The 27,027-nt window shown below is 42.6% G+C and overlaps 1 protein-coding gene across 9 annotated transcripts in view; it reads left to right on the forward strand.

Annotated features, from left to right (window-relative positions):
- The first annotated feature begins 16,817 nt into the window (after positions 1 to 16,817).
- Positions 16,818 to 27,027, forward strand: part of LOC308485880 (uncharacterized protein) — a 131,636-nt gene continuing 121,426 nt past the window's right edge. For 6 of the 9 annotated variants that reach the window (XR_013990796.1, XR_013990797.1, XR_013990798.1 and 3 more), the window contains exon 1: positions 16,818 to 16,980. Coding sequence is in view for 1 of the 9 variants with exons in the window: in XM_081022133.1 (XP_080878259.1) it covers position 16,980 (1 nt within the window). In the remaining 8 variants the exon portion in view is untranslated. Of the gene's footprint in view, positions 16,981 to 21,715; positions 21,765 to 23,780; positions 23,872 to 27,027 lie in introns of all 9 variants that reach the window. The other 3 variants (XM_081022135.1, XM_081022137.1, XM_081022136.1) reach the window with 3 other exon arrangements.

The raw sequence follows: 27,027 nt of genomic DNA on the forward strand, positions 1-27,027 counted from the left end.
TTCAATACTGTCTACATTAAAATATCAAAAAGTATATATGTGTGTAGTCTAATTACCATTTTTCTTATGCACCTGGTTACTAATTTTTCTATTTTGGATGGGGAAACTCATTGGATTCAAATGAGTTGGCATTTAAAGGTGAATCTATCAAATTTGTTCTTTCCAAATCAGCCATCCTTCCAAATTCACACTTATCCAAATTTTGTGAAGCAGTTCTCCAACCAGCGTTTACAAAAATGTACTCTATTAGGTAAAAGTGTGCAAAAACATAAATACATTAGTGAAAATAACATACAAAGATGCACTCTATTAGGAGAAAATACTTGCAGAAATGTGTATATTGGTCAAAATTACATCAACATGTGTTTATTAGGGGACATCATCTCTAAAACGCTGAAGAATTTTCATGAGGTTTTCTTTTTATAAAAAAATTGCAAATTGCTGCTGAAACGTAGGGAAGTGAATTTAAGATTGGAAAAATGAGAACCTGAGGGGTTCTAGAAGCAAAGCTAGAAAACGGAGGTAGACAACAATAGCTTTAGCAAGTGCCATATTTTCTGCTCATTTCAGTTTCTTCAAACATGGAATTTAAATGTTTGAATTTAGTCTGACTAAACTTTTAAAAGATGACTGCATGATATAATTTGGGTCAAAACCATTTGCATCCAGAAATCCCCACCCAGAACATTAGCACAGAGCATCTGCAGGGCACCAGCTTGGGCACGGCTGCCTTACATTAATTAAGTGTTGGTTGCTTCTTTGATTTGGGGGAGTGTTCAACCAGAAGTTTATGTAAAATAATTTCAATTACTTTAACCATACTTCGTATATCACATTTAATAAATTTGGTTCTGTACAGTGCACGAATCAGCTATAATGTTAAGCGTAGTTGCACATGTCTCCTCCTTGTAGAAAATGTGATCTGATGAGGTTATGCTTTATTATAATTTCCATAAAAGAATCCGTGGGGCGGTGGCTCCTAGCTGCTATGTTGGGAGCTTTATATAAAATGTGCATTGAGTACTTGCTAATTAAATAAAATGAATTATCCCATTTAGCTAAATCTCTTAAGCCTTTATCAATGATGACTGGAAATCCAGCACATAAAATATGTAAACATCTAATAAAAGCTGAAGCACATCATGAATACATGGCAGTAAAAGTCCAGAGAGCCATAGAATAAATTACTTACGTTCACTTTAGGTGTTCTGGAAACATAGCATCATTTTTCCAGTTTTGACTCATATCAAGACCACCCTGAAGAACAGCTTAATTGAACCAAATCCCCAAAGACTCTGTATTTATCATTTAGTTTATAAGTTTGGCAGCTAACTAGACATAACAAAATATGCAAATTAAATTACATCTGACAATTACACAAAAGCTCACGCTGTTTGCACCACAGAATAGCAGTGTTTTTAATTTGGTAGTAACAGCCAAACCTAGGGGTGGCAGGGGGAGAGGAAGAAAACTTTAAAATAATTGACAAAAAGATGTCATGCTTACCCAAGTGTGACCCAAATCACAACTGAGCCTTACATGCCTGTCTAGTGAAATAGTTTGTGAGAGACTTAAATGTGCATGAGAGGATAATGATGTGCATCCTTTAGTTTTAGGAGCTACCAAGGGCAAAGGGTTTTGAGGAGTCACGTATAGCAATGTTTTCTAATAATGCTCAGTATAGTCAGCAGTGCATCAATACGACAGAGGTTTTAGGGCAGAGGCCAAGAACCTGTGGTCCTTCAGATGTTGCTGGACTCCAAATCCCATTATCCCTGACTATGCTAACTGGGATGGGGGATGGAGAAATATCTGTAGGGCCACAGGTTCCCCATCCCTATCTTTGGGAAATAATGGAAAGGTCTAAAAACACAAATACCTCTGGGTCTTGCCCAGAATTTTCAAATAAAGGAATGCTGCAGTTAAACACATACATGTTATTGGAGATATATCAGTACAGGAAGAAATAGCAAAGTTGCTCCACTGTTTCCTGTTCACAAATTCTGTTGGTAATGTGTGTGCGTGAATGCACACACAAAATTGAGGAGAAAGCTGATATTGTGGCTTCCCAGTTTTTGCCGTTTTGACCCCAATAAAAGTCTAGAGAGAGGAAATTAATGTTCTTTACTGGCCAATGGACTCTTCTGCAATCCACTTTCAATATTCTTGTAGGATACTTGGCATCTGATTCTTTCATTACTTTATTACTTTATTCTTTTGTTTATCTTGATGAACAACCACTTTAGGATTGAATAAAACTGCTTAAATCTTTCTTCTGGATATGCAGCCACAGTGTGTAGCAGGAGAAGCATCCATTGCATATTGAACTTCCCTGGCAGTATATCTGTTTTGCAGGGAGAATTTGCAGCCTTTATATACTCTGATGTACTATGACATATAGATTAACAGTGTGAATATGGCTCTAGTCAAAGACAGGAAGTTGAGTGGTTATTGCACTTAGCAAAAGCAGCAGAGTCTCTGAGCCAAACCCGAAGAGTACAATGCCAGCATTTGACAAGCCAAATCAGTAATGCAGGATTAGACTGGAAGCCTGGAACCAAAGAACTAGCTGATAGGTTCAAATCTACATGTGATATCCAGTCTTTCCACATCCTCCCTTTTTTTATTAGCTTCTTCGTGTTTCAGCCTCTTGTCTCCTGCTCTTTCTTATGAGCCTCCTTTTCTTTCATTTACTTTCCCCTTTGGTCCGCACTTCTCAGTCTGTTGCCTGCACTATATGTTTTCTTCAGCTACCTGTCTTCCAGCTTTCCCACCTCCCAGGATCTCTTTCCAGTCTTCTGCCTCCCCACAAAAGTTACTGCTTGAAACACCCACGCCACACATTTAAAGCACATTGCTCCCCCACAAAGAATCCTGGAAACTGAGTGTCTTGTGCCCTGTGATCTCAACTGGCTTGGGGCTAGAGTGGCAGTTGCTGTCAGGTGATATCATGGATTGGTTGGACGCAGAGGAATGGTGGGAGGAACCAGCTGGGGAACCACTAAGGGAAGAAGGCTCAGAGCCCAGGGAGTAGTGGTGGGACAATGATGAGTGGTCAGAGGGAGAAGAGGAAGACTGGGAAGAGGAGGTGTCGGAAGCTGAAGAGGTTAAGAATGCTTAGTGAGCTGGGAGAGTCTGTGGCCGAGAGAAGCCCAGTCTCAGAGCAAAAGCTGGAAAGGAGGGAAGCCAAGCCACAGAGATAAGTCAGGCAGAGTCATTGGTGTCTCCCCCTCCTGCTGTGGTTCTCTTCCCCATAACCATAAGAGGCATGAGAAGGGCAGAGGAGAGGTTGGCTGCATGAAGGCGCAGTCACCACGTTGGAACTCTAGTGCTCTACTGCAGCCAGGGGTGGTGTGTCCCATTTCACCACTCTGCCCTGCTGCTGCTCCTGCTGCTCCTGCCACCACTGTGTCTGCCACCACCTGCTCTGCCACCTCTGTGTACTCTGCCCTATCTGCCACTGATGGAGAAGTGCTACCGCCATTGAAACCAATTTCAAGTGAGATTGTGCCAATTTTGGGTTAGAGCTCATAAAAAATGGACACAATCTCACTCAAAGTTGGCACCACTGGAAGATGCGGTGGGGCGGGCAGGTAGCCCGTGGGAGTGCCACTTTGAGGGCTTTTGCTGTCCAAGGCAGTGGATTCACCCTGCCCAATGTCTGTGCTGCCCCTGACTACAGCTAAGCAAGACAGGGACTCACAAAAGACACTTTGGGTGGGGGGCACATCTGACATATCCTGTATGCATGCCTGTGCTTGGAATGCTCATGAGCATCCCATGTCATCACAGCAGCCCAGCCACTCAGTGCTAGAGGCTTCATGGGCACAAATATAATGCAGTGTTAAAGAAATAGTATGGTGCAGGATACAGGACTGCATAATATCCTAACTATAGCTTGGAGGCGGCATCAAGAGCAGTAGTTATGAGTCATAATATATACACCTGACATAACAGCAATATACACACGACTTGATGAAATCCAGAGAACATTCCTAGGCATTCCTGTTACTATAACTACAGGTGCATGCTAGCAGAACACATGTTTATGGCAAATAATGCAGCTTTAGGAAAAATGCCTTAGCGGAAAATATAACAGCCTGGAAAAAGAGGAAGCTGAACTGAGTAGACAGTCCATTTTGTTCAAGTCTTAATCCTTCATTTCGAGTTTGTAGGATAGGGTTCTTCTGGATAATTTAAACCAGGGGTGGGAAGCCTGTAATCCTCCAGATGTAGTTGAACACTTAACTTTCATTAGCCCCAGCCATGCTGATGTTAACATCAGGCAGTAACAATCTGTAATCCCCACCTGCCTGCCTTCTTACAGCCAATTCAATGGGTGGCCCTGGCTGTCAGCTTCCTCCTCCTAAGTCTCGGGGTTACCCTTCTAGAACTTGGAAGGTTGGGGATGGGGACAAAACTGGAATCAACTGGCTCTCCCTGTCATTGGCTGTGGCTTCACCTATCCTTGGTACACATTCACGCTATACATTGAAATCACTATGATACCACTTTAAACAGTCATGGCTTCCTCCAAATAATTATTGGAGCTAAAGTTTCTAAAGAGTACCATAAGTTGTTACAAGACCCCTGTTGCCCTCCCAGAGCTACAATATTCAGAGTGGCTTCACTATCTGTCCCTCTTCACAGGGAACTCTGGAAATTGTAGCTCAGTGAGGGGGGAGTAGGGGGTCTCCTAACAACTCTCAGCAACTTTGTTGTTGTTCTTTAGTTGTTTAGTGGACCAGAGCACACCAGGCACTCCTGTCTTCCACTGCCTCCCGCAGTTTGGTCAAACTCATGCTGATAGCTTCGACAACACTATCCAACCATCTCGTCCTCTGTCATCCCCTTCTCCTTGTGCCCTCAATCTTTCCCAACATCAGGGTCTTTTCCAGGGAGTCTTCTCTTCTCATGAGGTGGCCAAAGTATTGGAGCCTCAGCTTCAGGATCTGTCCTTCCAGTGAGCACTCAGGGCTGATTTCCTTAAGAATGGATTGGTTTGATCTTCTTGCAGTCCATGGGACTCTCAAGAGTCTCAGCAACTTTAAGAAACCACAACTCCCAGAATTATTTGGGGGAAGCCATGCATGTTCAAAGTGGTATCATAGCCCTTTAAATGTATGGTGTGAATGTGGCCTTGGTCTTCCTGCCCTTCCGGTTTCAATGGTCATCGCCGGTCACTGCTGCCAGCCCCCTGTGTTATGGCAATTCTTTTGGTAACAGCATGTATGGAGCAAAAGCAGATGGGCAGAACGCTTTGTTCTTAAGGTACTTTGGTGCACCCTCTTAGGTACAGCAGAAAAGTGAATCAGGAGCCTGATGTGGGGGGTGTAGTCTAGTTAAGGAAGAAGATATTTATTAAAACCCAGCACATCTTAGATTTCCATCTCATTTCTTCACTGTCCTATTCAGAAAGGTCCTGGGCTGCCCATGGATGAGAAAAAGGCAGGGTGCTTGCAGCAACACAACAGCAGTTACTACCGCAGAGAGCTAGCTCAGCTTTCATTGCTAATGAAGCAGTTTTCATTTTCCATTGTTGTTTAGCAAAGAAAATAAAGTCCTAAATTAGAATTTTGGTTTTAGAAAGTAGAATGGGGTAATACCCTTCAGCTGGTTCTTTGTTAACATTCTGTTTCTTGTTACCTTGTTGGGCAGTAAATAAACGGAAAAACCCCAAATTAATTATTTCAGTGTCTTTAATATACCGATTTGCCTTCAAGCTACAGTCTTGGAAAATTCTAATTATAAAGCAATTCGGTTTGTTTATAACATGCTTTTGATTTTAATTTTACTGTATTCTACTGTTGGAAAATCCTTTTGACATCTGGTTTGGGGAAATCCTAGCAGCCAGCTTGTGTGTTATAATAGTACGCCTTGTTTTAGAGACAAGAAAAAGCTGAGCTCCAACTTAACGGTGAGATTTTTAAAAACAAACCACATTACCGTAACTTTGTTACCAATTATATCGGCCTCAGATTCACTGAACTGCAGCCCTGCAGCTACTTTTCAGTGGTAACTTTTTTTTTACTTTCACTGTGTTGATAGAAAGAAGAGGAAATTGGTGCTTTGGATGTGCACTTGCAGCTTGGGTAAGAGGCACTATGCACCCCCAAAACCACAGTCTTTTTGTACGGTAAATGCATATCTCAACTGCCTCCTGTAGACCAATTAAAAATGATAAACCAAGTAAAGTGATTATGTTAATCTCAACACAAAACAACCTGTAGCTGCATGGGACTTGAGACTGTGTTTATATATGTTTTCATGGTTGATGTTTTTTATTGTTAAATTGCTGCCGGATGTTTTCTGAGAAGTGATTCACAAATGGAATAGATATTTTTAAATAAATAATTTCAACATATAACAACATCATACAGACAAATAATGAAATACCCCACCCTAATCCAGAAGCTGGTGTTCAGGCAAGGCTTACAAAATAACAGCCAAATAACTTAAGTTCTTATCCCCAAATACAATTTCTACAGAAGGCAATAAACTATTTAAGTTTTATGATGTGAACAAATGAAAAGGATAAATATAGAAATGTATGTACAGTATTAGTCTTATCCGTTATAGTTAACGTAGCTAAAATTTGGGCTAATGCCGAAAGCTAATGACTGGTACCTGAGTAATGCTGATGTTTGCTGTTTTTATCAGAAGTTCATATGACAACAATTCATCAACAGGAATATTAGAGAGTTTAAAATATTGCCACAGCTGCTTCATAGAGTGCAATGCTACCTAAGATGGTTTTGATGTGTCCAGGAAATGGATGCCAGCTTCACTTCTTAAATGTGCCCCAACACATTTAGAAGATTTAGGGGGAGGTGTACTGAACCATGGAAAAGGAATTACATTTCTTAATTTTCTTTCCTGTGCTCCCATTTTTGGTACAAACATGTGCACAAATTATTGTGATATAGTTATATCACAATTTTGCACTGCATATTTTTTAGTTATATGCCTTCCAGGTGCATTTTATGTGTTGCAATCTTAACCTTGATCTTGCATTTTTAAAGTTGTTCTTCACAGGCTTGTGATTGATTTGAAAGGCGGTATAGGTGAAAGGCAGCATAGAAATGTCTAAAACTCTAAGTAAATAAATCTGCCAGGAGGCAAATCTCCTTGTTTTTAGGTCTTTGGAGAAATCATGGAGGAGTAGATTTGAGCTAGGTTCTAGTTAGTACCGTTTTTACGCAAACATATAGGAGTATAAACTGAGCATATATGATGTTGAAACATTTTCGGTAAATCACTGTATGCCATATTCAGAGGATGTATGAAGAACTTCCAGGTTTGGATGGAAGTCGCTGATGTACTATGATTACTCTTGCTTTCTGCTTTGAACTTGGGGAGGGGACATAGCTCAGTGGTAGAGCATCCGCCTTGGATGCAGAAGGTCCCAAGTTCAATCTATGGCATCCTATCTGAAACCCTAGAGAGCTGATGCTGCTCAGTACAGACAATGACTAATGAGCTAGATGGACTAATGGTCTCACTCAGTATCAGATAGTTTCCTACCTTAGAGTGATGGACCCAGGAGACCAGGGTTCAAATCCTCACTCAGTCTCATTGTGTGACCTTAGGCCAGCTACAGTCTCTCAACCTAACCTACCTCATAGGATTCTTGTGGATATAATGGAGAGCGAGGAGAACTATGAACACTCTCTCAAGCTCCTTGTAGGAAAGATGGGATATAAATGTATAAATACATACAATAAATATAATCCTGATGATATAAAACAGCAGCCATCAATGCCGTACTCTGAAGAGCAATATGGGAAACATTTGGGTGCTATCCAGTGTTAGCCACACTCAGAGTAATGCAAAGGACTAGCAACTTAAGTCCATTGATTCCAACTAGTCTACTCCAACTAGACTTAGTTGAATATTGTCCTTTACATTTTTACATTTAATGAATTAACCATTTGGAAAATGACATCTAAGATCTTAACAAAAATATAGTTATTGTAAAGCAGTGTGTGTGTGTGTGTGTGTGTGTATGAAGGATAGGTCAACCTCGTCTGCAACTAGCAGTTCAAACAGCAAAACCTCTCGCAACACCTCCATAATTTAGTGATGAAGAAATCGCCTCTGTAGAACAGAGCGTGCAGGAACAAGTTGCTTCAGAGCCATAGAGCAAAGGAACTTTTCCTCAGCATAGTTTCCATAAAATAGTGGTTAGAATTGTGCAGCTGTATTCCTGATGTACTGTAAGCAGCTGCCTTCGGAACCTTTTCTCCACTTGCCAATCCCACCACACGTTCCAAGGGAGAAATGAAACAATATCCCGCCTTCATATGTTGTGTCAGTTTAGTATGTGAATCGAAGACCTCACAAGAACACCTAAGGAGTGGTGGTAAGAAGCATGTCAGGTGTCAAATCCTGCCATTTCTTGAACATAATAACAAAGGGGCAGTAGCTCAGGGATGGAGCACATGGTTTTGGTGCAGAAGGTCCCAGGTCTATCCCTTGCATCTCCAGGTAGGGCTAGGAATGACCTCTGCCTGAAACCCTGGAGAGTCATTGCCTATCGATGGTCTGATGTGGTATAACGCAGATTTCTATGTTCCTAGAATTGCCAAGACACTCAGATGAAGAACATCTTGAAGAAAATGAGTTGCTCCCATTCGTATTTGTGTTCTGCAAGGCCCATTACTGCATAGAACATATACGAAACAACAGGAGCAGAACAAGCAAAGGAAAAGTAGGTGATGCAGCCTCCCTGCCCATTGTGAATACAGTTTCCTGCTTTTGGAAAAAGCAGAATGTCTGAAGTGCTTTAAAAGTGTGTGACAGTTTAGCAGTTGTATCTTCTGCTCAGAAGCATCTTTGTCATGAACTGATAGGGAGAAGGAAGAGGCAAGGGGTGTAGCTGGGAATGGGACATACCAGGGCAAGCAGGTGAAGGAGAAGGAAGTACTCACAGGGTGATGGAGGATGGCAGGGGAATGGGGGTTGATACACCGGAACCAGAGCAGCAGGACCCACCACCAGAGCCAGAGGGGCTCCTGTCTCCATGAATATGGCGGGCTCTGAGGCATAGGGAGCAGGGGGAGGGATGCTTTAGGAGGCTGAGGCAGACAAGGGCCCACAGCCCAGCTCCCTAGCTGGCTAGGTGGCGCTTACTAGCTCTGGGAGGAGGGGTGTAATTCCTCAGATGGAGTAGGCTTGGAACAGGTGAGGGTCACATGCCTCGTTAAGCCCAGATGCTGCAATCAGCATGCAAAGTGCAAAAAGGAAGCAGAGCTGATGTGCTATCTCATATTGTTGGACCTTGGCTTGGATGCACCTGGAGTTCTGTGGGACTGTGCTTTGGGTTTGACTCTGGACTGTATCCTGACTGCTGGACTTCAAACTTGACTACTTGGATTGACCCTGGACTGTGTTTCCTGGCCTTTGGATTTTGGACTGGGCATACTGACTTGCTACCAGGTAGGCTAGGATTCAGAACAATCTTGCATTAGGATAGCCATATTTGTTACTATACATTAAACCTGATTGTGCCATGTCCATCAGTCTTTCCCACAGCATTAGACATTGTACACAAGACAAATGCATCTAGAAACTCTGGCCCAACTGCACTTGATGCATAATTGACATTTTTGACATTTTGTTTTCTCGATCTGCACAAGGTAAAACTGGGGAAGGGCTAAAACTCAGGAGCAGAGTATGTGCTTTCTGTACAATCCTTTGGCAAGTCTAGTAAGGACTGAGAAAGATTCCTGTATGAAACCCTAAAGGGCCCTCAGGGGCAGATTTAGGGCAGTGTGACCAGTTCTACTGCACTGGGTGCCAAGCCTAGGGGATGCTGCACAACTATGTTTTGCGAATTGAGCAGAATGGAAGGTGAGAGGTGGGGGTGGTGCTGAATTCAGGTCTCACAGAGGGGACTGCTGAAATTTGAAAGACCCAAGTCTGCTCCTGGGGCATTGCTGATCAGTGCCCCCAATAGCTAGATGGATCAGTGGTCTGAGCTGGTATGGGTTAAGTAAGGCACCTTTGTATGAGAAAGTGTCAGCCTGCAGCTGGAGGTCCTCACAGAAGGGGTGCATGGCTAGTGCCCCACAATGCTTTAGGACCATTGATTTACACTTGCAGAACATGCTTGCTAATAGGACAAGAGGGCTCCCTTCTCAATACGTGTCCTACTCCAGTTTCAGTTGGATCTGGCATTGCTTATTTCCTGACATAAAAATCTAGGTTTCCCAAGCAGATGGTTATTGGAAACATTTGCCACATCCCACCCCAAAGATGGTTACATTCAGTCATGGGTGGAGTTTTCTCTAGCTATAAAATGTATCCTGCTTCAACCATCAAGTACATTGCTTTGGGTGGCATGTGGTGTGTATTATTAGCACTGTGGCAAGACTACTGTCTCATTGCAACTTGGTGATGTGCTGGCACAGAGATTCAGTGAGTATCAGCAAGTCCTTTACAGAAGCATCATGCTGAACAGCAGGAGGCATAGGCATGACACGGAAGATGTTGGAACTCAGGAGCATGCTTTGCATGTTGAAAGTCCTAGAGTCAATCCCCAGCATCTCCAGTCAGAAAGATATTGGGTGGCAAAACAGGGAAAGGCTTCTGTCTGACATCCTGGAGAGTCACTGTTGTCAGAATAGACACGGCTGATTTAGATGGGCCAAAAGTCTGATTTGGTACAAGACAATTTCCAATACTCATTTGAAAAGTTTTTCAGAATTGGAGCCTGTCTTGTGTGATTTCTGATACAGTGTGGAAAAAGGAATGGAAACGAGGCCCAAGATTTCATCTCCGTAGAAGTCAGAATGGAGAAACTGTTCAGGGATGTTTCATTCTAGTGAAAATATTGCCTTTGTAATGTTGCCAGTTTTCTCTTTCATGAATCAGTTCTTTGCTCATCTGTGGTTGTTTTCTTCTCCATCCTTTCCCTCTTCCTCTTTGATTATTCAGACCAAAATAGTCCCCAGCAGCGGCCATTGCCCCATTTTTGCTGAGGCAGCTATCCATTCTGCAGGAACACTTTAGGAACAGCATTAGTCAGGGATACCATACTTTCTTCTCTGTACAGGACTCCGTCTTATTCCAGAACTTTATAGATCTAGGTCTGCTATCTGCAATGGGAGATGCAAAGCCTCATAAAGATGTGAGTAATGTCAGGTCTACTTTGGTCCTCATTCTCCAGTACATACTTGTGTGATATAGATGTCAAGTGATGATGCACTGTCCTGCCAATGAATATTTTAAACATGGCATAGGAGAGTGCAAAAAGTTGGCATGGCCAAGCAGTTGCTGGAGGAAAAATGGGTCAGTTAAGTCCAGTGAAACTTGGAATCAGGGAAATGCATGCTGCTGAACTGCAGTCCAATGAATGTGATCTGCAAGCAAAAACATATTTTTATTCCTAGATTTCCACTACAGAGAGTGCAAGGCTTGTTGTGGAAAGGGATGTGGACCCACAGGCAGCATCAATATGCTCCTACACGATGTAGCTTTCCCCAGACTGGTTCCCTTCAGGGGTTTTGGACTGCAATTCCCATCATCCCTGTCTATTGGCCATGCTGACTGGGTATGACAAGAATTGGAGTCCTACAACATCTGGAGAGCACCAGGTTGTGGAAGGCTGTAATGCATGCACTACTGAACAGGTCTGTCAGCGGACAGCATTCATTGAGTAATTATTTCTTGGAGCAGGCTGGGGTGTTTTCTCCCTGCTGCTTCCTAACAGGTTATTGGTGCCATTAGAGACAGTATTGGGTGCACTCCTCCTTCTGCTTTGGGTTAAATTGCTTTGAACTGCCACCATCATCTTCAGTGTCTTGAGAAAGAAAGCTGCTAAGAAATGTGCAAGGAAAACTCTCCCAGTTCTTGGGACTGAAAATATCATTCCAAAAAATCCAGACAAGTTTCTGTTTGTGGGTGGTAGGATGGAAGCTCAATTACACTGGCTTTCCACCCCGCAAACAGTTCCATGACATCCTTTACTCTCTCTGCTCTTTCGTTCTTGGCTTTGTACATTAGGACAACCTTCCCTTGGCTGAAAAAATGTGTAGCCTGTGTGTACTGAAAATGGCCTCATAGGGTTTTCCCACCCTATACGTCTCACTGTAAATTTGAATCACAGACATAAGGGTGGTGTTGCAAAGCCTGTATCAATTAAGAGTCGCTCTACATGAGCTAAGCATGAGGAATCACAGAGCGTGCCTCTTTTTTTCCATGGAAGGCATGCCATGCAAACTTTGCATAGATCTAATTCATGTGAAAAGCCCAAAGACAATGTTATTTCAGCTCCTCTGTTAATATCTATAACTCCCTCCCTTTATAAGTTCTGTAACTACTTATGAATTTATAAGTTCATTTGTAACTACTACTACTACTACAATATTTTCTCAGGCGAGAACAGCTCAGGGTAATTTGTGCATTAAGCTGCCCTGGGTTTTGGCAGCTTGGAGATGCATGAAATAACATGATCACACCAAAACTCTGAGCTCACAAGAATAAGGAACAGGTCCAAGTTCCCAATGATTTATAACCTGAATTAGGTATCGACTCCCTTTCCATGTGTGCTTGTGAATGAAGGGTCAATGCAAGGTGAAGTTCTAGATTGTCGAAATACAGACAAGTGCAACTGAACTTGTGGGTGTATCTTAAACATTTTACTTTATTTTTAAATTTCTTTTCACAATCTTTTTTTTAAAAAACCTTATAATTAAAAACAGAACTTGCAGATTTTTCAAAACATATACACAAATTCTGCACTATATTTATAACAAGGCAAAAACCTTGAGAGGGTGGATATTCTCTTGATAGTTATCATTCCAGAACATAAAGAACAAAGACCATCTTTCCATAAATCAGTTTGGTTGGTGATCTTGTATTTTCCTACAGTATGACAAGTTAGTCAATATTAAGATGGACCAAATTTTGTTAAACAAATTCTGTTATTTGGGAGGCAGAGTATAACATAATGAATAAAATCTCAGGATTTGGACTGGGCGGGGTGTGTGGTTTTGAGTTCCAGGTAAATGCACTGTGAAGGAGCAGCTGAGTAATAAGATTAAGGGCCCTGCATAATGCTAATGTAAACAGTTTTTAAATTGTGGGAAATCTAAGTGATTTGCCGCTAAAACAAAACAAAAAATCTGATACTGCAGGAGCATGAGGTGAAGATCTTATAAAATTCATATTGGACATGTTTCGCCATCTTCACAGCTAGCACAACAACCTTTTGTTTGTGTCAATGACAGTAAAGCCAGTTTGCTTATATTTCAGAGGATATGGCTGGAAGTTAGTAAAGAAAACACTATCAGAATGCCCATTTAACCTTTTTGATCTGTTATCAGGATCAAATGAAATTAGACACTCCCGAACTACAATACAGTGGTACCTCAGGTTACATACGCTTCAGGTTACATATGCTTCAGGTTACAGACTCTGCTAACCCAGAAATATTACCTCGGGTTAAGTACTTTGCTTCAGGATGAGAACAGAAATCGTGCTCCGGCGGCACGGCAGCAGCAGGAGGCCCCATTAGCTAAAGTGGTGCTTCAGGTTAAGAACAGTTTCAGGTTAAGAACAGACCTCCGGAACGAATTAAGTACTTAACCCGAGGTACCACTGTATACTTCCTGTGTTTCTCATGTATAACCAGCCATACAAGTTTTTATAACCTGGAAGAAGCACTGAATTATGCATATTGTGAAAATCATTCCAAATATCAAGAGGGATGTTTGTATACTACACTGCGTCGCAACTATCCATGATACATGGGCAGAAACCAAATATGAAATTAAATGTTGCATTAAGGTGATTGAAGGCAAATAGTGTAAAGGGGTGACACTTGATTGATGAGGAGTGGCACCACCCTGCTGGCCCGGCTGCTCATGTGTTGATGTAGATGTGCAGGCTGCTACTCAGGCATAGGTTTTGCCAGCTCAGATCTCCATGGACACAGGGTTGGTGTCAGCAATATCAGATTTAGGGTGGAGTGGGTGGTCCCCCCCCCCCGCCACAGGGCACCAAGCTGCAGGGGTGCCACATTGAGAAGATAATAGAGAAGATCCATTTGGGGGTGCCAAATTTTGGCTTCACTCGGGGCATGGTATTACAAAAGATTACCAAAGTCGGCCCCTGGGTGTCAGAATTCTGGGGCCTTGGCATAGTCTGGCTGACAGGCCCTCTGCTGCCCTTGGTTGACTGCCCCTCACCTTTGGGGTGGCAGCACCTCTTCCCCCTGACCCCCTATTCTTCTTCTGTATCTTCGCAGCTGAAACTGTGGGGACAGGTCTGGTATCTTCTTCACACCCTCCCTCAGCACCTGGCCTCTGAGAAAGGGCTAGGAGGGTCCTTCTCAAGAGGGAGGTGTTTTGCGGGAGGTGGGTGCACCAGTTTGCTGTGGTTGCTAGAAAAGCTTAAACTGAGTTTTAAATGCCTTGCCATGTTGCAGAGAATGCCAGGCTCTGAAAAGAAAGATGTATTTGACTTTCTCAGAGCCCAGACTAGTGGTGAGTGAGTGTGTAGTAGGCTAAGGGGCCCGCCTGAGTCCTGGGTCTCTCGGCCAGGGCCCCACCCAGCCAATCACCTGCATGGTCACTTGGGGGTGCAGGAAATGTGACCACCAGCAGGGTTCTGCTCTGCTCCACGGTAACTGTATGGCACCCGCTTTGCATGATTTACGGATGAAAGGAGATAAAGAAATATATTTTTTCTTGTGAAAGCAAATCACATACTGTATGGATAATACATATTTCCTTTCCCCAACTGGTTTTTAGCTTCACACATAAGTAAACGCGAAAATGGGGGGAAAATTGTAAACATAAGAATAAAACCACCCTCGTAATGTAAACTCTCTGCTTCCAGCTCCCCTGAAATTCTTGTAGTAATCAAAGTACAAATTGTGCAACATTTTATCTCTTACGTTTTTATCCCTTGAAAGAAGCTCTACACTTTGGAAACCAAAATGACTTTATGTCATGGTATGGCTCAGACTTTGTCATCAAATAATTGATTAGGTTAATCAGTGAAAAACATTTTGTTTTTGGTAGGCTGAAAATTTTTGGTAGGCTGAAAATTTGTGTCCTATTAATCAGTTATCAGATTAACACTCCATTATGAGCAAGGGGAGGCATCTCTTCTGGGATGATGCCTCCTGCTGCAAAGCGGGAGAACCTGTGGCTTTCCAGATGTTGTTGGACTCCAACACCCGTCATCCTTGTCCACTGGCCATGCTGGCTGGGGCTGATGGGAGTTGGAGTCCAACAACAACATCTGGAGAGCTGGATGGAACAGGTATTCCATCTCTTATTTTAAAAAACAGAGAGATCGTTTCTCTTTACAGCCCTCCCCCCCAATATGGTTAACAGATTAATCAACCAAAAGTCATATGATTGATCAACTAAGATTTCTTTACAAATTCCCCCCTCTTTTTAGCGAACTGGTTCTAAATATTTGCTGAGTCATAAGTCTGTTTTATGCTCCCATGTCTGAGGCACATGATTTCCCATGATCTCGCTTGCCTCTCCATCACTCTGCTCTCCTTTTCGCCATATTCCCCTCTTACCCTAGTTAGATGTTCGCATATTCTTGAAGTTAGGAAAACAGACTAGTAACCGTCTGTTCCTGCCATGAATGCCACTCAGTGAACCAGCCACTAGGTCATGCTCAAGTGCAATGCAATCTTGTTTTCCCTTACACAGAAATCTTGTTTCACCTCCACAATGCTTTCAGTTTTTGCCAGTCTGGCACTTAATATGAAAATACAAGCAACAAATCAAGCTTAATTAATAGCCTTTCACTATTGAAGTTGACAAACTGAAGCTAGGGGAGCATTAGCTAGGTTTACTCATTCGGCCAGCTTTTATGGATTGCCCAGTCCTATGAATCAGCTTCAGTTGCCTGCTGGGCTGTAGAAAGCTGCAGGCAGCAAACAGAGTAGACATCCCGCATGCACAGAATGAGCAGCCCACCCAGTTCTTTCAGGTGTTGCCTGTAAGATCAGGTTCTTAGATTTTTCAAAGTTTTTCAATGTGGCATCTGCAAGGATACTTTTTCTTCTGTCGTGAGTTCTTCTAGCAAGTTATCTGGCTGATACAAGCTCTTGCAGTGAGAAATTTATAGAAGTTAGAGAGCTACTGCAGAGTGAATCACAAAGTAATTATAAGGTCCTATCTGCACCATGCTTCTATTTTTTTAAAAAAATATTTTATTTATTTGCATTTCAAATGCAATTCAATATTGTTATGTCTTTTATTACTTTCAAAGATGCAAACATTAGTGGACTTGTGCACCATACATCTAAAGCACTCTTATTAGTGCTATTTTCCCTAGAAAAAGAGGAGCTGGAATTCACTATGAATGCCTCCCTTGTTCTCTTCAAAAGGCAATGGTGCCCACCTGAGAGGTGTCAAAACAGAGTTTCAGGCAGTTCCGGCTGAAAAAAGTCATATTATACCCTTTAACAGACGTGGCTACCCCCAGAGAATGCTGGGAAGTTTGTTAAGAGTGCTGAGAGTTGTTAGGAGGCCCTTATTTCCACCACAGAGCTACAATCCTGAGAGTTCTCTGGGAAGAGGGTTTGAATGTTAAAACCATTTTGGGAACTGTAGCTCTGTGGGGGGAATAGGGGTCTCCTAAGTGCTCCCCCCTTCCATAACAAACTACAGTTCCCAGCATTGGGGTGGTTTTTTTGGGGGGGGAACTATGACTGTTTAAAGGGATATGAGACTGCTTTAAGTGCAGATGGGGCCTAAGTCACATCATCATAGTGGATCATAATGACCAAGGTCATAATCACTGTGATTGTGATGACTAGGGCTGATGGGAGCAGTACTAAGGAGGGCACCAAGTTGGACCCCTGGACTGTGAGATAGTGACTTCATGGTCAAGTGGACATCTGAAACAGGGTCTCTAACAACTGCACAGCATTACATTATGTTCAGATCCCAATTAATGACAGGAAAGTAACAACAAAAAGCAAGGCAAGACTATGTGAATCCAGTGAGTATTCCACATTTGGGATTTGCTTCTGTATTGGAATTGGGTGTAGGATGTCTCAAGCAGGTGTCCTGTTATAGCCTGGGCCAAAATAAATAATACAGCAGCACTGTGGACTAGGGATATAAAAAGGCCTTGGGGTATTTTTGTTGCATCCTGTACTCATCGCATGCAGCATTGTTTCCATTCTGCTGCAGATCATCTTCTGCCCAGAACTACATTCTTTGTCTCACTGTCAACTGTGGTGAAATTTTGTAACTTAGATAATTAATTATGTAAATTCTATCACCATTATGTTATTGCTCTCCATTCCTTTCAATGCAAATGTAATGCAATGCAAATGGAAGCAAGGGGAGTATAGTCATGTACATACTGTCTGCAAAATGAAAGCAACAATCACAATGAATACTGAACATGTTCTCAGGGTTGATTTCTGTTCCAGACATAGGGAAAAATAAGCAAAAACTGGCAATTTCTGCTCCTGTTTGCATTTTTGTCAGAATTCTGCAACATCCACATTGTGGACATAGTTGTCTACAGTGGTACCTCGGGTTACATACGCTTCAGGTTACATACACTTCAGGTTACAGACTCTGCTAACCCAGAAATAGTACCTCGGGTTAAGAACTTTGCTTCATGATGAGAACAGAAATCGTGCTCCAGCAGCGCGGAGGCAGCGGGAAGCCCCATAAGCTAAAGTGGTGCTTCAGGTTAAAAACAGTTTCAGATTAAGAATGGACCTCCAGAACAAATTAAGTACTTAACCCGAGGTACCACTGTATTTGTAATGTAAATATCACTTTCATATATAAAATTTTACAATGGAACCCTCTTACAGGATATTCCATTATCAATTTGCCCTCTCCTCAGTCTTCCATCTCCTCCCCCCATAGACACACAATGTTCTGTGGCTACTACTGAGCATGTGCAGCCATATATTTGTATACATATATGATCCACATATACATATACTTTATTAAATTTTAAACATACACAACTTGAACACTTAACCCTCCCTTCATGTTACATCATTGAAAGAAAATACAAAGAACAAAGACCAGCTCATTGTGTCCACAGTCAAATCCTGTACATGCTTGTGGAGATCATGCTCTCTGAATAAACTTATACCAAATGAATTTAAAATTATATTTCTTTTTCTGTTCATGAGCAACTCTTAATTTTTGTGTTAACTTTTCAAGCAAAGTTATCTGTCATATCCACATTCACACTCCTCATTGGCCTTTATGTGTGGGTGTAGGCATACATTTAACACACACACACTTTTGCAACCCTTGGTGTTCTCTTGAGCTGGCTGATACCTCCCTCTTTTCCCCCAAACATGCTCATTTTATCTCTAACCATGATGACGCACACCATCTGAACTCACTGTTAGAGGGCCTGATGATTCCAGTTTTCAAATTTATTTTCTCCTTCCTTACTCTTCCATATCCGTCTTTGGCTAATTACTGCTAAAACCTCCAAGCAAGAAACTATTGTGTTATAGCTATCATAACAACATCCAGGTTTGCTAAATTAAATCTACATTTGCAGCATTTGAGTGACATACAATAGGTCCTTTAGAAATAACAAATATACACAGAGGTCATTAAAAAAAACACCCACCCACATTAGGTTATGAATAAAACAGCTTACTCTAAACGTTTTTGGCAAAGAACAGGGGTGGGGAAGCTGGTCCTGAAAATACCATTAACGTTAATTATTTTAAAATCAACACTGTACTCCAGTTTCAGGCTTACGTCCAGTTTCAGCTGTGTATCTCAGATAACCCAGCTCACAAACACAAATGGCCCGCCTAAAATGTCTTTTCCCCACATAGTTGCTCTTTCCATTTAAGTTTTTTAAATAGGTGAAGGAAACACAGATCCAGGGGGGTGGGGGGGAAGCCCACTAAGGAATTTTATTTATTATGATTGGAAAGCTGAGGTTGGCCCTGTAAGGATCACTTTATATTTTATTTTGATTGGTGAGATGGGAGGAGGAGATATTTGTCCTGCCAACCACAATTCTTAAATGCTTCTCTTGCGCATGGGAGCCATGACCTTTTGCAACAGACAGAATGCCACAATACAAAGTGTTAATGCCTGGTGGGATTTTATTTTTATAGGAACCAAACGAGTCACTAATTTTCTTTTGCTGTCAGATTTCTTCCTTTGTTGGCCTAACATTGCAAAAGCACAGTTGTATCCCACACCATGCTTTGCACATAGCTGGCTGCTTATTTCTTTCTACAGTCTTTCCTTCCCCTTGGAGATTGGGGAACAACTCAATTTATTAGGAACCTATTTGGAAGTGCTCCTTAGGGAGCACCTCAGTTCATTGCAAGGCTGCCTCCTTTCATTTTTATTATTTATTTATTTATAACCCCCCCCCTTTCCTTCAAGAAAGTGAAGGCAATGTACATGGCTCCTCGTTCCTCATTTTTATCCTCTCTACATTTCTGTGAGGTCAGTTAGGTTAAGAGGTAGTGACTGACCCAAGGTTTTCCAGTGAGCTTCTGGGCTGAGCTTCTTGAACCCAAGTCTTTCCATTCCTAATATGACATTCTAATGCAGAAATAGCCAGTTGCTGTTGGGCCCTAACTCCCATCCGCCCCTGCCAGCATAGTCAATGACCAAGGATGATGGAAATTGTAGTCCAACAACTGGAGGGCACCACGTTGACTATCCATGCTCTAACAAATACATTACATTAGTTCTTTTATCCAAGGTTACTGCAGAATAGTGGACTTAAAAAGCAATGGCCTTCTCCTTATTTGGGCAGTATTTTTATACTTGTGTATTTGTTTGGTCTCTTTAACCTTCTGTACGTGAGCCATTCTGATGATCCAGCCGAGCTTCAAAAATAAAATTATTTATTTACTTATTACTTTTATATTCTGCCTTTTCTCTAATGAACTCAAGGCAGCATACATGGTTCTATCCTCTCACCTTTATCCTCACGACAACCCTGTGAGATAAGTTACAATGACCATCAGTGGATGGCACAAAGTCAGCCAGTGAGCGTTGTGTTTTGAGGAGGGAACTGAACCTTGGTCTCCCTAGTCCTAGTCCAACACTATGACCACCATGCCACAATCACACACTGTATATACATCAATGACCTTCCCCTTCAACAGTGACTTAGCAGTCTATACTAATACTGAATCAAAGGTGCTACAGACCCTCAAATTCAGATGTAGCCTAGTTTGAGAGGGGAGGAGATGTTAGACCCCTATGAGCAAGAAGACTCTGTGACATGCCTCTGCTCTGGAACTAGTGAGTTTGACCACCCAAGTGGGCAGCCTGAATCTGTCAATGAGTAAGCAAGCTGAATGCCCTGAGGCTTCTTTCATCCTGTGTGATCCCTCACTTACTATGACAGATGATGAGACACCCAAAGGCTATTGAGGAGAGTAGGAACGCCAGGCCAGGCCCATTCAGTTAATTCCATTCTCCATGGAGGTGTAGGGCTTAGGCTGTCACCAAGGACAGCACCAGGACATGAAGCCCCTGTTTGTTGGTTTATTATTTTTATTTACATACTGTCCTTCATCCCACATAATCTCAGGGCGGTGCACACGACAGAAGAAAAACAATTTGCTTGCAAAATGTCAGTATGTAACATTAAACCACTAAATAGCAAGTGGCAAAATACCTCTGTTCATGGCATCCTTGATCATTCATAGACCTCTTTGAAACGCCTGAGGAGAAAACATATGCTTTAAGCTGTCATCTATAAAACATCAGTGAGGGACACAGCCTTATTTCTAGAGGAAGGAAATTCCACAAGTAGGGGATCACCACAGAGAAGGCTCTATTCCATACACCCCAATAAGAGGCAACACTCATTTATGGGATTGTGAGAAGTGATCTGCAAGGAAGGCCCAGGTCCTGAGATATGTGGACAGGTGCTCCTGCATGTAGTTGAGTTCTGAGTCTTTAGTCCACTAGCAAATAGGCAGCCGGTGCATTTCCAGGTAGATCAGTGTAATATAATTTGTTTTTGCTGCACTGTTCACAGTTTTGAACAGTCTTCAAGAGTAACCCCATGTATAGCACATTACGGAAATCTAATCAGGAGATCACCAGGGCATGGATCACTGTTTGTTTCTTCATTTTGTTGAAGCAACTTTTCTCCTGCCTTGAAGCTTCCTGTGGTTTTACAAATCCTGATTCCAGTCTTTGTCAACCAAATGCCCTCCATCCTGCCATCTGTCCCCAGTGCCCAATAACAGTGTGTCCAGTTGGAACCTGTCATTGGTCGCTCACTTGTTCATACCCCACTAAAATGGCTTGGAACCCAACTTTCGTTGGGTATCGGATGGCGTGTTAGGTCAAATCTATCTATATGGTTAGGGAATGGGAAGTGAGGTTAGTTCATTGCATGGCCATAATGGCATTGCGACTTGCAGGATGTGCAAGCCTCCAATGAATTCAGCAGATCCTAGAATCACTGGAATCAAAGCCAATCCAACATCTATGTAGTATCAGCTGACGGTGTAGGTGATGTGTCCCCTTTCAAATGTGCTGCTGCAAATAAGAGTGGAGAAGAGGGGATCCCTATGTCCTATGGACCTTTTATGTCTACAGAGTTCAGAGGACTGTGCTGACCTAAGATCAGAATATGGAATACATTTTGAAGAATGTTTGGACAAGATGCCTTTAGTGACTCATTCCTCTTTGGCTGTGCTCACCTCTTTCCTGTTATCATCACTTTCCATTTGCTTGCCCCTCCATAGGGAACTGAACAGTGACAGAAGCCAGGAGAAGGAGCTAGATTCAGACTTGGTATGCTTAGGACAGACTTAGTGAAATTAATGTAATTTATGTTCCGTCATAGCCTGATTAGATTTCTAATCTAAGGCTGTGCAAGCACACATTTGAAGTACATTTCCCCCCCTCAAAGGATTCTGGGCACTCTACTTTGTTAAGGGTTGCTTATAATTCTTTGAAGGGAGAAATGTGTTTTGAATGTGCTTTAAGGTTATACTGCACACCCAGCCTTGGTCTGGATCCAGCCTTATATATTCAAAGTATTTAGCTACTTTCCAAGGCTCTTTCTATTATATACGTACCTGAAGCTCAACCTGTTTCTCAAACTGGCATCTGGATGGAGTTACAGTGCCGGCAAAGGCATATGCAGTATAGAAATGTAGACATAAGAATTCCATTTTTATTGGCCATATGCTTATAATTCTTCAAGTGCTGCAGAACATATGTTGCATCTTACTCCTGCCTATTTTAAGAGATTCTTTGCTATGGGATAATAAATAGAACTGGCACAACAAATGAGATTGCTAATGACATGCCAACATTTTTATAGCACAAATATTTGAGTCTAGGGTTGCCAGAAAAGTGTGATAAAGGGAATGTTGTGCAGTGGCTGGATTTCCAAAAGAGGGAAGGGGAGTTGCTGATGAAAGCGTTTCTCATCCACATACTCACTTTGAAGAGCCCATTTGCCATTGCCTTGTACAAAGTTGTCTCTAGCTGTTGTGTGTGGGCAAGGAAGTCTATAGCTTAAGTAGCAAGTTATGTTGCCCATCTTGAGATTCAGAAATTGTATTTTCCCAATCTATACACTTCTTAAATCTGATGTGAACTCTGATATCAGGCAGTAGAAGGAGAGGGTGTTTGGGAAAGCAGGTTATGAAAGAACACTCTGCACACCATGTCCAAAGATATCCGCTCCCACCCCACCTTATTCCAGGAAGATAAAGTAAGTCTGATAGATCCCTTATACTCTCCTAGGCCTTTTTGTCATCCAGCCTCTCCTACTTCACACCCAACTATTCCTTCTTCCTGCCCAACACCTGCTTCTCCTTCCTGCCCAATGTTCTGCCCCATGACAGCCCTGGATTACTCTGGGTAGCCCAACCCAACCTGCAGTGATCCAGGGCTGCTTCCCGACTGCAGCAAAGCCTGCATTGCCTGCACCCCATAATTTGGCCCAATTCAGTTTCAGATTCAGGATTCAGCCGAATCTAGTACACATCCCATTTTAAAACAAATCTTAATAGTATTGGAGGTGGGGAGAGGAAAAAATTGTCCCCTGGAAAACTAAACATTTATCAAGAACACATTCTCTTAGTTAGCTAAATCTTTCTGTGCAGCTTTTGCCCTTTAGAGGATATTGAGTGCCAACTCCCATCAAACCAAGACAGAATGGCTAATGGCCAGCAATGATGGAAGCTGCAATCCTGCAATATCTGGAGGGTCACAGGTTATCCACCCCGCTATAAAATGACCATGGAGATTATGACTGTGGCATGGAGAAAGCAGCTCAACTTGTTAACGGCAACACTAAATTGACATGTTCGTGTGTCAGAATCGGGCCAGGATTAAATGTGTATATGTCAGATTACTTTTGAAAGTCCGAATTGGAACGGCTTTCTCAATACGAATGAGAAAATTTAGAGATTGTGTTTTGAGCTAATTTCTCCCCACCCCCATTACGTTTCTAAGATATACTCTCATCACTTCTGGCCTCTTGATTTAAAGTAATTGAGTTTTGGCAATTTGACTTGGACACTGGGCATTTGGCCTGTTCACATGGCTTATCCACTTGAGGTTAGCACAGTAGGTTATTTTGTTGCTTGATGCCTGAGCGTCAGGGGTGGCCAAACATTCTTGACATGTTGGCTGCGCAGTGATTTACAGCTTGAGGCTCCGGCTGCAATCATGCCAGCGAGGCCGCTGTTCTCTCTCGCTGACACATTGCACTTCTTGAAGCCACAGGCTCTTTCCCTGGCCACCCTACTCAGCCTCATTATAGTTATTATCCTACATTTCCTTTTGGCACAGAGTGCTGCATTATTTCTCCCTGGCACAAGGCTCCCCTCTTGACTCTTCCCCAGAGGACCTAGCAGAACTGGACAGGAATAAATACAAGCAGGTGATTATGGCAAAATGTTCTCTCTGTGCGTGTGTTTGTGTGGGATTGTGAAGACGTTTAATCTGCCTCCATCTCCTAGACTTGTCTTGAAGCACATTTCAGAACGTAGTTTAAAATACTGACGAAAGCCAAACAAAAATATATCAGCCTGATATTGTTTGTTATTCATTGGTTCATATTTCTGAGGCACCCCACCCCAAAACCTCAGGGTGGATAACCATAAGTTAAAATGATATATAAAAAGCCTCCAGTTACTAAAGCTAATACTTGCTCTTTGGATGCTAAATTGTACAAAGTATTCAGTATTTGAACTGCAACCCTCTATTTCAGGAGCAGCCAGAATGGTGCTCTGCAGATGTTGCTGAACTACAACATCCATGTTTTTGGCCAAGCCTATGGGAGTTGTAGTCCAAAGTATTTGGAAGTCAACACATTTGCTATCCTCCTCTCTATTTTACTTAACTTGTGTTAAAAACCGTGCTGGTCTGTTGAAACCTTGACCTCCGCAAGAGGGGAATTTGCCCCATTGGCACAGATTGTTGCGAGAGGGGTTGTAAAAGTTTTGAAAACTAGATTTGCCTAGTAGGTGACAGCTTGCCAGGCTAATAAAAGAAAACTATTTGTAAGGCAAGGAGCAGGGCACAAACCACCACCACCACCAATTATTTGAGAACTGAGGATGGGGGAAGATATTGATGGTTCACATTTTAAGGCAATGCAGCCAAATTTGCACTCCCCTCCCCAATACCTGAAATGAAATGCAGCCACCTGAATTTTGCACATCTCTGAATTGAAGTGAAGGCCCAAGACAGGTGTTGATCATCATGTGAGCTGCGCACAGGTGGGCTGAAGCGAGTTGCTGCCAGTCCTGTGGAGCCTCCTTTTATTGAGACAAATATGCAAGCTAGGCAGATACATTTTGGGCTGTGACCTTTACACATCTTCCGTCCCGAGATCGTGGGGTGGTACAAAGCTATTTTGGCACCTGTTCCACAGCGTCATTTTCCCCTTGCACAGTGTATGACGAAGGAGACAAAAGGTCTCAGGGGAAAAGGTTACAGACAGGACACCGCTGACTGCTGAGACCGCAAAAGGTCAGACATAGGGAATGATGTTCCAGACAGCTGTGGCTTGTCTGAGGGGGAGTTTTTCCTGCACCCCAGGGTCACGCGTGCAGGCAGACTGTGGCTGCCTGCTGGTGGAGAGTGTGCTCCCTCCGGATCTCACTGTCCACTCTGCGATATCCCTACACTGAATTTTGCACTGCACTACTCCAAGCAGAAATGTATACCAATATGCAAATATGAGGGAACAGAATGAGCAAAAATGCACAATGCTAAGGCAAATTGCTTGCAAACTTATCTATATTGGAGAGGAAATAATATTTAAAAGTGCATGGGTTTTCATTTTTTTAAGAAAAAATGCAAACTGATGCTGAAATGGGGTAAACTGAAGAATGAGAAACTGAGAGAAACTCAATTTGCTTATCTCCATCCCTAGTGAGAACTGACTTTCCTATTTACTAAGTGACTTTACACTTGGGGGTAAAATGAGTTTGCACAGTGAGCACTTCCAATCCATGATTAAAAAGGTAAAGGGACCCCTGACCATTAGGTCCAGTCATGACCGACTCTGGGGTTGCGGTGATCATCTCGCTTTATTGGCCGAGGGAGCCGGCGTACAGCTTCTGGGTCATGTGGCCCGCATGACTAAGCCGCTTCTGACAAACCAGAGCAGCGCAGGGAAACGCAGTTTACCTTCCCGCCGGAGCGGTACCTATTTATCTACTTGCACTTTTGACGTGCTTTCGAACTGCTAGGTTGGCAGGAGCAGGGACTGAGCAACAGGAGCTCACCCCGTTGCAGGGATTCGAACTGCTGACCTTCTGATCGGCAAGTCCTAGGCTCTGTGGTTTAACCCACAGCGCCACCCGCGTCCCTCTAATCCATGATTGGGCATGTGCTAATGTAGGGAAAGGGAAATGTGAATTGGGTAGCACTTGACCCCAACTACAGAGCTCTCTGTGACCAGAGCAGCTGGAATGTGCTGCTGTGATCATATGAATTGATTATGAGCGCATCCTTATACAGCCCCCATGCTGTATTTTACATAATCCGAGGCATGCTCTTGGCCAGAAGGAGCTTAGTGCTGTTTGTGTATGGGATCTTGACAATGTGTGTTGGTCATAGCATCGTGCTGTGCCAAACATTTATTCTGCACACCCACCATTCTCCATCAATTAATGAGAAAAGAAGACCTATAGCTCCTTGGCAGAACATAAGCTTTGGGTGCAAAAGGGTCAACATTCAATCCCTGGCACCTCTGTGTATGGCTGGGAGAGATCTCTGTCTGAAATTTTGGGGCTCCTGCCAGTCAGTGTCAGTAGTACTGAGGCAAATGGAGCAATGGTCTGACAGTATAAGGCAACTTCCTTCATTAAGAAATTATCAGAGGGGAGATCAAATTTTAGTGAAATTCTCATGAGTGGGGCACAGGGCTTGTGTTGTTGCTTATCCTACCTTTAAGGTGTCCAAGTATTGTCAGCAAGCATCCTTTGAATTATTTTACAGTGGTACCTCGGGTTACATACGCTTCAGGTTACAGACTCCGCTAACCCAGAAATAGTGCTTCAGGTTAAGAACTTTGCTTCAGGATGAGAACAGAAATCGTGCTCCAAAGGCGCGGCGGCAGCAGGAGGCCCCATTAGCTAAAGTGGTGCTTCAGGTTAAGAACAGTTTCAGGTTAAGAACGGACCTCCAGAACGAATTAAGTACTTAACCCGAGGTACCACTGTACATCTAATCTCTTTAATGCTCTACACTCTGCACCCTTCTCAGGTATCTGTTCTTCTTGAAAGCCCCATGGCATCCTTAGATGGGCTTTCCTGTAAGGTTTGGAAAGTGAGGAGGCTTCTTACTAACTATAGATCTGGCAGCTGTTTGTTGTTTTTATTTTTAAAAACAAAATCTTTTAATTTTTTTAGAGTCATCAGTGTTGGATTTTTTTTTTTTTTTAAAGAGGTAACAGGAGGAACTTCCCTTAAAAACAATATTAGTGAACCTATGATCAGTAACTGGTTTCCCATGGTTCAACTGAAGCTGAGGGGAAGCTCAGGATGTGCAAACAGCTGGGAAGACACGGAAGTGTTGGGTGAAA

The sequence above is a fragment of the Podarcis pityusensis genome, assembly GCF_964106645.2.
Source record: "Podarcis pityusensis genome assembly, chromosome: 9".
Classification (NCBI taxonomy): domain Eukaryota; kingdom Metazoa; phylum Chordata; class Lepidosauria; order Squamata; family Lacertidae; genus Podarcis; species Podarcis pityusensis.